Source organism: Somniosus microcephalus, chromosome 28 (assembly GCF_052327205.1).
Source record: "Somniosus microcephalus isolate GS21.2 chromosome 28, FLI_Smic_1.0, whole genome shotgun sequence".
Lineage (NCBI taxonomy): Eukaryota > Metazoa > Chordata > Chondrichthyes > Squaliformes > Somniosidae > Somniosus > Somniosus microcephalus.
This window is the reverse complement of record NC_141014.1, coordinates 46,576,583-46,592,742: the sequence shown is the minus strand read 5'-3', so window position 1 is coordinate 46,592,742 and position 16,160 is coordinate 46,576,583. Positions and strand designations below refer to the sequence as shown.

At 44.9% G+C, this 16,160-nt stretch overlaps 2 protein-coding genes across 2 annotated transcripts in view; both read right to left on the bottom strand.

Annotated features, from left to right (window-relative positions):
• Window positions 1–12,278, bottom strand: part of LOC147099751 (ferritin heavy chain, oocyte isoform-like) — a 273,112-nt gene extending 260,834 nt beyond the window's left edge. The window contains exon 1 of the mRNA XM_085969143.1: window positions 12,139–12,278. Within this exon, the coding sequence (XP_085825269.1) occupies window positions 12,139–12,225 (87 nt within the window). The 5' untranslated portion in view covers window positions 12,226–12,278. The remainder of the gene's footprint in view (window positions 1–12,138) is intronic.
• Window positions 1–16,160, bottom strand: part of LOC147099747 (ferritin heavy chain, oocyte isoform-like) — a 412,482-nt gene that overhangs the window by 294,801 nt on the left and 101,521 nt on the right. The gene's annotated exons all lie outside the window — the stretch shown is intronic.

The following is a 16,160-nucleotide window of genomic DNA, read 5'->3' as shown; positions in this document are numbered from 1 at the left end:
CTTCAACACTAATCAAGGCATTTCAGAGGAGAACCAGATACCAAGGAATAAAGGTTCATAAACCTTTATAATTTGAAGTGCTTGGTCAAGGTCAAGAAGTAGGAAAGCAGAGGAGTTAAGGGAGAGTTCCCGAGTAGGGTCAAAGTGGCTGACTGATTTACCACCAGTACGGCAAAGGGAGTTAGCGAAAAGACAGAAGGGCACAAACTGAGAGTTAAAACTAAGGTTAATATTAGGAACAGGAGTGGGCCATTCAGCCACTCGAGCCTGCTCCACCATTCAATTTGATCATGGCTGACCTGTAGCTTTACTCCATCCCCCTTGAGGCACTTACCCAAGAAAAGCATCTGTCTTGAAAGCTCCAATTGTCCCAGCATCCACAGCTGGGGGGAAAAGCAGGTAAAGAAGAAGAAAAAAAAAAAAAAAAAAAAAAAAAAAAAAAGTGTTCCAGATCTCCACCACCCTTGTGAAAAAGTGCCTCCTGACTTCCCTCCTAAAAAGGGCTATTTCTAATTTTAAGATTACATCCCTTTATTGCAAAAGCAAAGTAGGGAAAGGCCATGGAGTGATTTAGAAGTGAGGATAACAATTCTGATTTCCACATATTGAATGCAGAGTGTATTCCAAATATAAACTTCAACAACACACTCAAGAGCCCAGGAAAGAGAGTCATTAAGATACTCATAATATGGTTCAGTTACTGCAAGGACCAGAGAGGCAGTTTGTTAATGGACACACAAAATGATAAATTGCATTATATTTTAGCTTTAAAAAATGAATTTACTGTGCATAGATTGAGGGGTGGGCTAGACACAGCACAGAATTTAGTAAAGTAACATTACATAGTCTCCATTGTGAAGTGGTCAGAAATACAAGACTCACCATGGAGAGATAAACATAGGAGGAATAGAGCTCCATGTTGATCTGCTTGTTGACAGCATCCTCACAGTCCTTGTGGTAGTTCTGACACACTTGAGAAGCCATCCTAATTATTATTTTTTGCTAAATCTAAACTTTGTTGAAGTAAGAAGCTGGAATTTAACCAACCCCCCAAACTCCTACTATTTATACCGCTGGATAATCCAGGGCGTGGCCGCCTAGATGATGAGTGACATTCCTCAATACCCAATCAGAAGTGGCAGTCTCTCTCAGAGCACCAATCAAGTAAAGGGAGGAGGGGAGATGACTCCCAGAGCCAATCAGAACTTTGAGTGCATAATTGGGCTGGAGAACCAAATTTTAATTTGATTATTAAGGTTTATTTGGAGTTTTATTGGTTTATTTACAGTTTTATTGGTTTATTTACAGTTTTATAGTTTATTTACAGTTTTTATTTGTCTAAATTTATGGGTTCACAAAAAAGAGGATCAGAACTTTGAAAAATGAGTGTCATTGGCTGACAGGGCAATAAGGACCCCAAGGGCAGGGGATGGTAGCCTAGTGGTTAAGTTACTGAACTAGTCATCCAGAGGCCTTGAACTAATGATCTGAAAGACCTGGGTTTAAATTCCCACAGCAGCTGGGGAATTTAAATTTATAGAAAAAAAAGAAGCATCCCAATCGCCCTGACTTTTCTCAAACACAGTTTGAATATCTGGAATCACAGGCTTATCTTTAGGCTAATCGATTGGGACGATTAAATCATCAATCGGAAACACTTAAACCATAAGTGGCCCCTTTTTAAAGGGGCACAAACATTAAGTTCCAAATTATGACAAAACCAACATAAAAACCTTTAAAATTATAATTGAGTTCCCTGGATCCACTCTGCACTCCAGTCCCTCTGGTGCCCACCGGTTATGGAAAGCCTCAAAGGGAACCGTCAGACACCGCGTGCTCCCTCTTCAGGGACACCCAGGCATTGGTTGTAGCCGCGGAAGGGAGGCGGGCAGCTGGAGCGAACACCCCCCCCATCGACCGCGCTCTGCCTGGACCAGTTGAGGGCCACCTTGCCCGGGTTAATTGAATCCTCCGTTGTTTGCGAGTCAGTGTCTTTTTAATAGTTCTGCGTGGTTCAGTGGGTTGGTCATTTTCAGGTATCTGCGGGTTTGAGGCAACATCCAACCAAATCAGTGAGTCTGCAAAGCGGGTCAGGTGAATTGAAAGAGCGTGTGATGAATGTGACAAACACAAGCGCTCAGAAGTAAGAGAGGAAATAGCAGAGGCTCTGACCATCATTTTCCAATTTTCTCTGGCAGAGGACTGGAGGACTGCTAACGTGGTACCGATGTTTGAAAAGGGACCATGTACAGCAGTCACCTCAAAGCACGGGAGAGGTACCACCAACGCTGCCTCTGCAAGATCCTGCAAATCCATTGGCAGGAGAGGCGCACCAACGTCAATGATCTCGCTCAGGCCAACATCCCCAGCATCGAAACTTTGACCACGCTCGATGAGCTCCGATGGACTGGTCACATTGTCCGCATGCCCGATACGAGACTCCCAAAACAAGCGCTCTACTCGAAGCTCCGGCACGGCAAGAGAGCCCCAGGTGGGCAGAGGAAAGGCTTCAAGGACACCCTCAAAGCCTCCTCGAAAAAGTGTCACATCCCCACCGACACCTGGGAATCCCTGGCCCAAGACCGCACAAAGTGGAGTCGAAGAATCCGGGAAGGCGCCGAACACATCGAGTCTCTTCGCCGGGAACAAGTGGAAGCCAAGCGCAGGCAGCGCAAGGAGCGCACGTCAACCCAAGCACCCCACCCACCCGCCCCTTCGACCACCGTCTGCCCCACCTGTGACAGAGACTGTAGGTCCCGCATTGGACTCATCAGTCACCTGAGAACTCGTTTTTAATGTGGAAGCAAGTCATCCTCGGTTCGTGGTGGTTAAGAAGGCATACGGGATACTTGTTTTATTAGCCGAGGCATAGAATATAAGAGCAGGGAGGTTATGCTTGAAATGTATAAAACACTAGTTAGGCCGCAGCTAGAGTACTGCGTGCAGTCCTGGTCACCACATTACAGGAAGGATGTGATTGCACTAGAGAGGGTACAGAGGAGATTTACGAGGATGTTGCCTGGGCTGAAGAATTTTAGCTATGAGGAAAGATTGGATAGGCTGGGTTGTCCTATTTATCCCTCAAATAAAAACAGAAAATGCCGGAGACACTCGGCAGGTCAGGCAGCGTCTGTGAAGAGAGAAACAGAGTCAACGTTTCAGGTCGATGACCTTTCGTCAGAACTGGAAAAAAGCCGGAAATGGAACAGATTCTTAAGCAAGTGAAGAGGCTGGGAATGGGGGGAGGGGAGGAAAGAACAAAAGGGACGGTCTGTGAAAGGATGGACGGCAGGAGAGATTAAGAGACATTGAGAGATATTCAAGGCAAAGGGAGATGGTAATGGGACAGGTTAAGAAACAAAGGATGGCTCTAGATGAAGTGTAAATTGTGCTTTCTTTTAATATTAATCCCTCAACCAACATAACAAAAACAGATGATCTGGGCATTATCACATTGTTGTTTGTGGGAGCTTGCTGTGTGCAATTTGGCTGCTATGCTTCCTACATTACAACAGTGACTACACTTCAAAAAGTACTTCATTGGCTGTAAAGTGCTTTGAGACATCCGGTGGTCGTAAAAGGCGCTATAGAAATGCAAGTCTTTCTTTTCCCCGAGTCTCATTCTTTTGTATTTTCCCACATTATATGCCATTTTCCACCCACCTATCCCGATCCCTTTGTATTTGTAGGTCCGCCTCACCCCCATTATTAGATTCATGCCAGCTTTAAATGATGGTTAACTGCGTATGTGTGTTTTTGTAATGTTTTAAATATTACCTTTTGCACGAGTACATTCCATGTATTTGACATGTACTGGGGTAAGTCTGGTCTATCCGCCAGGGAAAGGATGTTTGAGTTAAGCTGACGGGATTGGGGGGATTGCAGGAAGAGAGAGGCAATCACTGGGTGTACTCTTTTTGAGCAACCCATAAACAAACAGACTGTAACTAAACTCAAAACAATAAGTGAAACTTAACAAATTAAATTGAAATTTGGTTGCCGGGGGGTGACGATGCACTCCAGTCCCCGCGGCGCCCACTGGTCGCGGGAGGCCTCAAGCGTGCCGGGGACACTACGTGCTCCATCTCCAGGGCCACCCGGGCACGAACAAGAGACAGGCAGTCGGGCCGAACGACCCCCTGCTGTCTAGACCCAGTTGCTGGCAATCACTGTGTGTAGTGCTGGTTGTGTAGATATTGTCCCACTTGTGAGAAGAGACTATCTGGTATAGACTTGTTTCAGTGATTAATCTCTCGATGTTTGACTGTCCAGGAGGAAAGTACAAATGCAAAGAGGCGAGGAGACTGTTGAATCTTCTCTGGTGGAACAGGAAGTCCAGTAAATCATTGAGATGAGAGTTACTGGCGTTTCCCTAAATCTGGCGAGGGAAGGACAGTGCTGGGATTCCGTGGATACCTCGTGCTCCCGCTAGGATCAAAACACTGTGGGATCAACAGCAAAGAACAGGCTAAGAAAGTGCATCAAAGGTGGAATACTATTGAATTAAAGATGAAGTAAGGAAAAGTGGGACTAGTGGACTGACACGTGTTCATGTGATACAGGCATGTTGAGAATAACCTTGGATTTTCACCCAAGGTAGGTCAAAACTCAAAGCTCTAACACTGTGACCAAGTCTCTAATTGGTTATCCTGTAGTTACCTTGCTCTATTCTCCAACTCTCCATTAGGCTTAGAAGTGGCAGCTTTGGCAGTTGGAACATAGTCCAGTGTGGTTCTAGGCCAATGGGACTCCATGAAGAGAGTATTCATCTCCCCCCGCCACCCCCACAAATTTTCTTCAAGAAAGGAATCGCATAAAGGCCAGTTGGAACTCCGATTTGAATTAGGACAATGCCGCTAGACTAGATTGGGTGTTTAAACAAATTGTCTGCAACTTAAAACATCAAATGAAACTTAATTAAAATGTGGTTGTTGGGCGTGATGATGCACTCCAGTCCCTACCGGTCATGGAAGGGCTCGAGCACGCTGGCAGACACCGCGTGCTCCATCTCCAGGGAGAACCGGGCACAAACATGGCCACAGAAGAGGAAGGCAGGTGAGCCGAAGAACTCCCTCGACCGCCCGCTGCTTGGACCAGTTAATGGCCTTTTTGGGAAGGCCCAGGAACAGTCCTACGAGGAGGTGCTCCAATCTGCCTGCTCCCTCCGCACCAGGTGACCGAAGATCAAGAGCGTGGGACTGAAGTGCAGCCAAAAATTGAGCAGCCCCTTCAAATAATGAAAGAGGGGCTGCAACCTCTCGCATTCTGTGTAAACACAGCCCAGTGTAGCTCTTGTCTGAAGACAACCAAATGTTAATCAGAAAATAAGCAACCACTCAAATTTACAAGGACACAAAATGCAGTCCAATGTTGAACAGTTTGTTTATAGTTAGTGACAGTCTCACAGCTCTTTGTACAAAGTCACACAACCCATCCCTGAAGGACAGGGTCTCCCCCACAATTATATAAACACAAGTACTGAACACAATAAGCTTCAGTCACTCTCCCCCAGGCTGTGCTTGTCAAACAGGTACTCTCCCATGCCATTCTCAGGGGCTCCCAGTCTCTTCAAGTTGGTGATGTGATCTCCAAGCTTCTTGATCATCTTCACTTGCTCATCCAAGTAGTGGGTCTCCAGGAAGTCACACAACTGAAAGAAAGAAACAAAAAGGTGAAACTAGTTATGGCCAGTAGCAGATATCAAGGAACCTGATCTCCCCCCCAACCACTCCCCCCACCCTAGAGTTGGGATTTTAATCCTCTTGGACTGGAGGATAGTCAAGTGGTGTAATTGAGATGATGTAAATTTGCTCCAATGAACCAGTAATTCCTGTACAATAGATGCTAAGAACACCAACAGCTTTATTCTCAATGTCCACATTAGGCCAACTGTCCAGTCCTCTCCCCAACCCACTTAAGGACCCAGGAGAGACACCAACACAAAGCAATTGGGCATGGGGAATATTGAATAGGCTCAAGGACAGCAAGGTTCCACCACCTCCAACAACCCACATTAAGAACTTACATGAGGGTCAGTGTGCCCAGTGGAGAGTTTGTGCAGATCCAGCAGACTCTGGTTGACATTCTTCTCCATCTGTAGAGCTCTCTGCATCGCCTCCAGACCATTGCTCCACTCATCCTGCTCTGGTTTCTGAAGGGGAAAGTCACAGTTCACTTACAATGAATTAAACAAAAATACACAAGACAGCACAAGGAAAACAGGGGTGAAATGCAGCCAGAATTCCATGTTACCATGAACCAATGTGTCACAGGAATATAGAATTACTGCATTAAGCCACCAGAACCATGGAATCAAATTGGAACCAATTGCTTTAGAAACAAGGGGATCCCAACAGAAGAAGGCCACTCATTTATTGAATCCAACCTTGATGTCCTCCAAGATGATTCGGCCTCCACGCCGATTCTGGAATTTCATCAATTTCTCAGCATCCTCGTGTTTCTCATGTGACTGCTCCTTGAGGAACTCGGCAAAGTGACGCAGGGCAACATCATCCCGGTCAAAGTAATAGGACTGTGGAGAGAATTTTAAACAGCTTCATCAGACCTAGATCTTCAAATACAATGCAAGATTATTATGCTTATCTAGTTAGAGAGTTCTTAATCTTGCAAAAAGAGATATAAAAAAAGATAGGAGCAGTAGTAGGCCATTCGGCCCCTCAAGCATGTTCCGCCATTTAATGAGATCATGGCTGATCATCCAAATTCAGTACCCTGTCCCTGCTTTCTCCCCATATCCCTTAAGCCTCAAGATGCCATTGGTTAACTAGCAAAATACAATTCACTTCACTAATCTGAACATGTTGGACAGCTTCTCCTCCCAATAAAAAAACCAGGATGAAAGATTCAACTAGCAAAAAACACAAAACTATAAACTAATGTTGAGGATTATATTTCATGTCCAGTCAAACTAAACTCTACTGCTGGGTAAGTAGCACCTCCTCTACTTCCTGTCATTCAGATGAGATGTTAAACAGAGGCCCTGTCTGTCCTCAGGTGGATGTGAAAGATCTCAAGGCACTACTTCAGAGAACAGGGGAGTTCTCACCAGTTTCCCAGGACAATATTTATCCCTCAAACAACACCACTAAAACAGATGATCTGATCATTCTCATTGTTTGTGGGAGCTTACTGTGCACAAATTGGCTGCTCCATTTCCCACATAACAGGTGGCTACAAAGCACTTTGGGAGGTAGTCAAAAGGCACTATATAAATGCTTATTTTTCCAAATCTAAACTAACATTGGGCATGGAAGGAGAAACTTCCTCAATTCCAGTAGTTTTACACTACAATGTAGTGCAAAAGATCTAGGCTGAGTGAACAAGGCATCAACACCAGGATTCCCAGGACTTCACTTCCAGTTAAAGAGAAAGCCAGTGAGGACCTGCCATCATGTCACTCACTACAGTCACCCCACTGAAACTGAACTTTGTTTCATATCAACAAGCACCAACAGTCACTTGACTAGGTTTGTGTTCTTCTGTTACAAACTCAGGCAGCAGCTGAGCTAGTTCCATATATTAAACCTGGTCAACAGAGTGCAGCTGCTACAAGGAGCAAGCCATTAACTCAACAAGATCACCCTGAAGTACTCACTGCCCAAAGATTGCTTCCCCAGGTAAGGAAGTCAAGAGAAATATAGTTTAAAACCAGTTCATGGAACTGCAGAATTTCCAACTTTTCACAATACAGCAACAAGGCATACAAGACCCACCATGGAGAGATAAACATAGGAGGAATAGAGCTCCATGTTGATCTGCTTGTTGACAGCATCCTCACAGTCCTTGTGGTAGTTCTGACACACTTGGGAGGCCATCTTCACTATTATCTGTTATACTATTACTGCTCACTATCACCTAGACAATTCAAGAACTGACTCTTTTTAACCCAAGCTCTTGTATTTATACTAGTGGGGCAGCCTGCATTCAAACAAGGAATGACATCACCAATGATGATTGACAATCGCTGAGAGCCAATCAGGAATCGTTCCTGAATCCAGGCACCAATTAACAAAGGAGAGGGGGTGTGGGGGAGGAGGGTGAGACCCAGGGCCAATCAGAGCTATGGAAAACCGGCAGGTTTGGGAGATCAGTCTCGGTGATGTCACTGCTTTTGGGGTCCTTGACCTTCTTCAAATCGGAAAGTCTCTCGTTGTTTGATGCTCTCATTTGAATTAAATGACAATTTGCTGCTTTCGAAAAGCTCAAGGTGCTGAGAATCATCCTTCGCTATCGATGTATTTTCCTACAATTGTTCCTTCGTCGTCGCTGGGTCAAAATCCTGGAACTCCCTCCCTAACAGCATTGTGGGAGTACCTTCACCGCTCGGACTGCAGCGGTTCAAGAAGGCGGCTCACCACCACCTTCTCCAGGGAGACTCGCGCCGGGCAATAAATTCTGGCCGTTGACAGCGACGCCCACATCCCATGAATTAATATTCAAAAAATGGAATAAATTGATTGGAAACACCTTTGTGTGTTATGGAACCTACACCAGAGTATTATTCATTCACATTTTCAGATTCTGTAGAACCGGGACCCATGAGGCTTGACTTTCCATTAAATATTTCTCCCCATCACACAATCCCTTCGGATGTAAAGACAGGAATTTCTCACAGAAAAACAGGGGTGTATTTTCTAGCCCGTCACTCGGGGAGCTGCTACCAGGGCTGTACTTCTTTGTCGTCAGACTGAAGGAAATGTATCGGCACGGAGCGGGGTGAACATCGACCTCATAGATTTTGTGAGATGCAAACAGTTACCATTAGTGCCGTTCTGACCTCAGTGCGGGGAGTGCTTGCAGCCGAACCGCACCCGAGTTCAACATGTTAAATTGGTATAGAACCTCGGTTAGACTACACTTGGAGTACGGTGCACGGTTCTGGTCTCCATAGATTCATAGAATAGTGCAGCACAGAAGGAGGCCATTCGGCCCATCGAGTCTGTCCCGGCTCGTTCAAAGAGCAATCCAGTTAGTCCCACTCCCCCGCTCTTTCCCCAGGAACCTGGAATTTTTTCTACTTCAAGTATTTATCCAATTCCCTTTTGAAGGCCACTGTTGAATCTGTATCCACCGCCCCATCAAGCAGCTCATTCCCAATCCTAACCACTCCTTGTGTAACAACGTTTTTCCTCCTGTCGCCTCTGGTTCTTTTGCGAATCATCTTAAATCTGTGTCCTCTGGTTATCGACCCTTCAGCCATTGGAAACAGTTTCTCTTTATTTACTCTATCGAAACCCTTCATGATTTTAAACACCTCTATCAAATCTCCCCTTAGCCTTCTCTGCTCTAAGGAGAATATTACAAAAAGGATATAGAGGCACTGGAGGAGGTGGAAATTTGATTTACAAGAATGACAGCAGAACTGAGAGGTTATATCGATCAGGAATGACTGAACAGGCTGGGGCTCTTTTCTCTAGGAATAAGAAGGCTGAAGGGTGACCTAATAGAGGTCTTTAAAATGATGAAGGTGTTTTGATAAGGTAGATGGAGAGAAAATGCTTTCACTTGTGGTCTTTTGTGGTTGCACAATTTATCTGCAGCTTAAGAAAATGTCAAATAAAGTTTATCAACATAAATTAAAGTAACATCAGCCAGGGATCAGTTGTCCCTCCTTTTGGTTGTACAATTTATCTGCAAATTTAAGGAAAACGTCGAATAAGGCTTATCAACTTAGATTAGAATGACACCGGCCGGGGTGACGATGCACTCCAGTCCCCGCGGCGCCCACCGGTCTCGGAAGGCCTCGAGCGTGCCGGCGGACACCGCGTGCTCCATCTCCAGGGCCACCCGGGCGCGAACATAGCCGCGGAACGGAGGCAGGCAATGCTTTCGCTTGTGGGGGAGTCCAGAACTCAGGGCCATAAGTATAAGATAGTCACTAATAAATCTAACAGGGGATTCAGGAGCAACTTCTTCAGTGGTGAGAATGTGGAACTCGCTACCACATAGGAGTAGTTGAGGCGAAGAGCAGAGATGCATTTAAGGTGAAGTTTGGTAAGAAAGGAATAGAAGAATATGCTGATCGGATTAGATGAAGAAGGGCGGGAGGAGGCTCATGTGGAGTATAAACCCTGGCACGCAGCAGTCGGGCCGAATGGCCAGTTTCTGTGCTGTAAATTTGATGTAATTCTTAAAACACGGGCGCCTGTAAAGTTTTTCACAACGAGTGAGCTGAAGACTTTGTTTTGTCTGAAACATGAAGCCATCAAACCCGTCAGCACGCAAACCCATCCCGACTCGTAGAATTGCGGCTCATCGTCGTGTGAAATGTGGGGACTCAGATACCCCAGAAATGCCTCCGAGAGATGCAAAGACATCAACGTGGAATGGCTGAAGATGGCAATTTCATTGCACCCGCTGCAGTTCTCAGCTAAGTTCCTAAATTAGCTTGTAAACACTGGCGTGTTGTAGCTTCAGCATCAACGGTTGAATCCATTCCTGGGGGGTGAAGGACACAAATGGAGATGCAGTAGGATTTGGAAAGGATGATTGCTATTTGGTGCGAACTGCACAATGGGCCTGAATACCAATCAATACATTTATGGAGGAGCTGCTGGTAGTGGGTTTATACATTGATGGAACAGAGAGGGAGGGGGGGAAAAGAGTTTCAGGAGAAGTATCTATTTAACTTGGGGGGTTGTACTTTGTTCATTTAATGAAATACATTTACTCCTTCCAGAAGGATTATATTTTGTGGGAATACAGTTCCACATGGATTCCTCATCCTTCACTACCTTACCCAAGACCATGAGTGTTGGCAGGCTGGTCAACACTCATGGTCTCGGGAGAGGGAGGAGAGGGGTCCCAGAACAAAGCCCAATAGGGTATTCACACTTTCCTAGTAAGATATCTTTGGAATTCTCTACCCCAGAGCACTGTGGATGCTGAATCATTGCCCTTCGTCTGCAACACAAGATTGAAGTATTTGCAAGAAATACATACAATTGAATGGAGATCTTTCAACCGGTGTCTGAATATCCAAGTTAAATATAGTCAAATTACAGCAGCAAAAAAAAAATTCATATGACTGTTCCCATTGGCAGAAGGTTCAAGAACCAGAGGCCACTAATTGAAGGTGATTGGCAGGAGGCCCAAAGGCAACCTGAGGAAAAACATTTTTATGCAGGGAGTGGTTAGGATCTAGAATGCACTACCCACAGGTGGTGGAGGCTGATTCAATCGTGGCTTTCAAAAGGGAACTAGAAAATACCAGAAAGAAAAAAATTGCAGGACTACAGGAAGAAATGGTGGGGGAGTGGGATGAGCTGAAATGCCCCTGCAGAGAGCCGGTACGGGCTCGACGGGCCGAATGGCCTCCTGTGCTATAACCATTCTATGACCGAATCCCATGACAACACTGCTGCACAGCCTAGTGTAATACGGGAAATGTCACCAAGTTATGCTAACCGGAACAAAAACTACTAAAATTTACAAAGAGTCAAAATCCAGTCCAATATTGAACAGTTTATTTACAGTTAGTGACATTTCACATTAAGAGCCCAGGTCTCTCAGCTCTTGTACAAAGTCACAAGCCATCATTCCCTACAGGACAGGAGTCTCGCACACAATTATAAATACAAGTACTAAACACAATAGGCTTCATCCCTGCAGTCACTTCAGGTCACTCTTCCCCCAGGGTGTGCTTATCAAACAGGTACTCTCCCATGCCATTCTCAGGGGCTCCCAGTCTCTTCAAGTTGGTGATGTGATCGCCAAGCTTCTTGATCATCTTCACTTGCTCATCCAAGTAGTGGGTCTCCAGGAAGTCACACAACTGGAAAAAGAGGGAAACTAGTTATGTCCAGCAGCAGATTTCAAGGAACATCCTAGCTTCCCAGAGAGTTTAATCCTCTTGGACTGCAGGATAGTCTAGTGGTGCAATTGAGATTAATGGAATTACTGCATCATTAGATTAAACTTCCTGCACAATAGGGGCATAGATCCTAGAATCACTGGGACACATTTACTCGTCAATGTCCACAGTAGGCCAAGCTCCCACCAATCAAAAACCTAAAAAGCACTAACAAAGCTATTGGGCATAGAGATCTTTTGAATAGGCTCAAGGTTCCACCACCTCCAACTTAACAAAATGCCCACATTACAGCATCAAGAACTTACATGAGGGTCAGTCCTCTCAGTGGAGATTTTGTGCAGATCCAGCAGACTCTGGTTGACATTCTTCTCCAGCTGCAGAGCTCTCTGCATCGCCTCCAGACCATTGCTCCACTCATCCTGCTCTGGTTTCTGGAAAGGGAAATACAGACAGTTCACTGTACAATGGATTAAACAAACAAGTATTGAAGGAAATTAGGGGTGCAAACGTCTACTGTTACCATGAATCAATGTGTTAACAGAAAATAGAACTACTGCATTAAGCCAACACAACTCCCGGAGTCAAATAACAGATGTATTGAAGGGGAAGCTAGATATGTACTAGGGAGAGGTGTATAAAAGAATATGCAGATAGGGTTAGATGACACACGGTGGGAACTGGTTCGTGGAGTATAAACTCTGTCATGGACCGACTTGGCCCGTGTTATAAATTGGAACCAATTGCTTTGGAAAGTATTTGAAACAATCAGTCTAAGGGGTTCCAGACAGAAGGTCACTCGTTTATTGAGCCAAACCTTGATGTCCGCCAAGATGATTCGGCCTCCACGCCGATTCTGGAATTTCATCAGTTTCTCCGCGTGCTCCCGTTCCTCGTGTGACTGCTCCTTGAAGAACTCGGCAAAGTGACGCAGGGCAACATCATCCCGGTCAAAGTAATAGGACTATGGAGAGATCAGAAAAGTCGTTGTGTATCTCATAGCAGACCCATCATGGGTATTGTACATAAAGCCAACCTGGATTTCGCTTTCTTTCAAAGGGTTCAAGTCTCACTGAACTTGTTGTACATTAGCACAGGCCTACTTACTTCACTAACCTGGTAGAGTGGACAGTCTGACCCCTAGCAATAGGGAAACTGGCCAATGGAAATGGCAAAAAAAAAGAGGCAACATGAGCAAACTCAAGTGCATGAACTGCCTGAAAGGGTGGTGGGAGCAGATTAAATAGTAACTTACAATTATTGGCCCAGAGCTATTGCCAAGGGGCATTAGAAGCAAACCCATTAAAGTCTAGTCACAGTGCACAGTTCATGTAGTACATCAAAGAGGAGACACTGGTCTGAGTCTTACTGGCTACATTCATCCCATGGAACTAAAATTACCACAAGCAGCATTAATTTGGCACCTTCAACACTAATCAAGGCATTTCAGAGGAGAACCAGATACCAAGGAATAAAAGGTTCATAAACCTTCAGAATTTGAAGTGCTTGGTCAAGGTCAAGAAGTAGGAAAGCAGAGGAGTTAAGGGAGAGTTCCCGAGTAGGGTCAAAGTGGCTGACGGATTTACCACCAGTACGGCAAAGGGAGTTAGCGAAAAGACAGAAGGGCACAAACTGATACTTAAAACTAGGAGATTAAGAATATTAGGAACAGGAGTTGGCCATTCAGCCACTCAAGCCAGCTCCACCATTCAATTTGATCATAGCTGACCTGTAGCTTTACTCCATCCCCCTCGAGACCCTTACCCAACAAAACCATCTGTCTTGAAAGCTCCAATTGTCCCAGCATCCACAGCTAGGGGGCGGGAGGAGAAAGCAGGTAAAGAAAGTGTTCCAGATTTCCACCACCCTTGTGAAAAAGTACCTCCTGACTTCCCTCCTAAATGGGCTACTTCTAATTTTAAGATTACATCCCCTCATTGCAAAAGCAAAAGTAGGGAAAGGCCATGGAGTGATTTAGAAGTGAGGATAACAATTCTGATTTACACACTTTGAATGCAGAGTGTATTCCAAATATAAACTTCAACACCACACTCACAAGAGCCCAGGAAAGAGAATCATTAACATACTCAGAATATGGTTCAGTTACTGCAAGGACCAGAGAGGCAGTTTTTTAATTAATGCACAAGATGATTAATTAATATAATACAATTTTAGCTCTAAAAATGAATTTACTGTGCATAGATTGAGGGGTGGGCTAGATACAGCACAGAATTTAGTAAAGTAACATTACATAGACTCCACTATGAAGTGGTCAGAAATACAAGACTCACCATGGAGAGATAAACATAGGAGGAATAGAGCTCCATGTTGATCTGCTTGTTGACAGCATCCTCACAGTCCTTGTGGTAGTTCTGACGCACTTGAGAAGCCATCCTAATTATTATTATTATTTATTGCTAAATCTAAACTTTGTTGAAGTAAGAAGCTGGGATTTAACCAACCCCCCAAACTCCTAGTATTTATACTGCTGGATAATCCAGGGCGTGACCGCCTAGGTGATGAGTGACATTCCTCAATACCCAATCAGAAGTGGCAGCCTCTCTCTCAGAGCACCAATCAAGTAAAGGGAGGAGGGGGAGATGACACCCAGAGCCAATCATGACTTTGAAAAATGAGTGTCATTGGCTGACAAGGCAATAAGGATCCCAAAGGAAGGGGACACTAGCGTAGTGGTAAATTTAGTGAACTAATTAATCCGGAGGATTTGACTGATGATCTGAGTTCAAATCCATCCACGGCTGTTGGGGAATTTAAATTTATAGAAAAAAAAATAAGGATCCCAATCGCCCTGACTTTCCTCAAACACAGTTCGAATATCTGGAATCACAGGCTTATCTTTAGGCTAATCAATTGGGACGATTAAATCATCAATCAGAAACATTTAAACCATAAGTGCCCCCCTTTTTAAAGGGGCACAAACAATAAGTTCCAAATTATGACAAAACTGACATAAAAACTTTAAAAATTATAATTGAGTTCCCTGGATCCACTCCGCACTCCAGTCCCTCTGGTGCCCACCGGTTAGGGAAATCCTCAAAGGGAACCATCAGACACTGCGTGCTCCCTCTTCAGGGACACCCAGGCATTGGTTGTAGCCACGGAAGAGAGGTGGGCAGCCGGAGCGAACACCCCCCCCGCATCGACCGCGCTCTGCCTGGACCAGTTGAGGGCCACCTTGCCCAGGTTAATTGAATCCTCCGTTGTTTGCGAGTCAGTGTCTTTTGAATAGTTCTGCGTGGTTCAGTGGGTTGGTCATTTTCAGGTATCTGCGGGTTTGAGGGAACATCCAAACTGATCAGTGAGTCTGCAAAGCGGGTCAGGAGAATGGAAAGTGCGTGTGATGAATGTGACAAACACAAGTGCTCAGAAGTAAGAGAGGAAATAGCAGAGGCTCTGACCATCATTTTCCAATCTTCTCTGGCTTCAGGTGTGGTGCCAGAGGACTGGAGGACTGCTAATGTGGTACCGTTGTTTAAAAAGGGAGAAAGGGATAGGCCGAATAATTACAGGCCAGTCAGCCTAACCTCGGTGGTGGGAAAATTATTGGAAACATTTCTGAGCGACAGGATAAATCTTCATTTAGAAAGACACGGATTAATCAGTGACAGTCAGCATGGATTTGTTAAGGGAAGGTCGTGTCTGACTAACTTGATTGAATTTTTTGAGGAGGTAACCAGGAGGGTGAATGAGGGTAGTGCATTTGATGCAATGTAAATGGATTTTAGCAAGGTTTTTGATAATGTCCTGCAAGGCAGACTGGTCACGAAAGTTAAAGCCCATGGGATCCAAGGCAAAGTGGCAAGTTGGATCCAGAATTGGCTCAGAGGCAGGAAACAAAGGGTAATGGTCGAAGGGTGTTTTTGTGACTGGAAGGCTGTTTCCAGTGGGGTTCCGCAGGGCTCAGTAATGGGTCCTTTGCTTTTTGTGGTATATATCAATGATTTAGACTTGGATGTAGGAAGTATGATTAAGAAGGTTGCAGATGATACAAAAATTGTCTGTGTGGTTGATAATGAAGAAAGCTGAAGACTGCAGGAAGATATCAATGGACTGGTCAGGTGGGCAGAACAGTGGCAAAAGGAATTCAATCTGGAGAAGTGTGAGGTCATGCATTTGTGGAGGGCTAACAAGGCAAGGGTTAAATGGTAGGACACAGAAGTGCAGAAGATCAGAGGGACCTTGGAGTGCATGTCCACAGATCCCTGAAGGTAGCTGGACAGGTAGATAAGTTGGTTAAGAAGGCATACGGGATACTTGCCTTTATTAGCCGAGGCATAGAATATAAGAGCAGGGAGGTTATGCTTGAAAT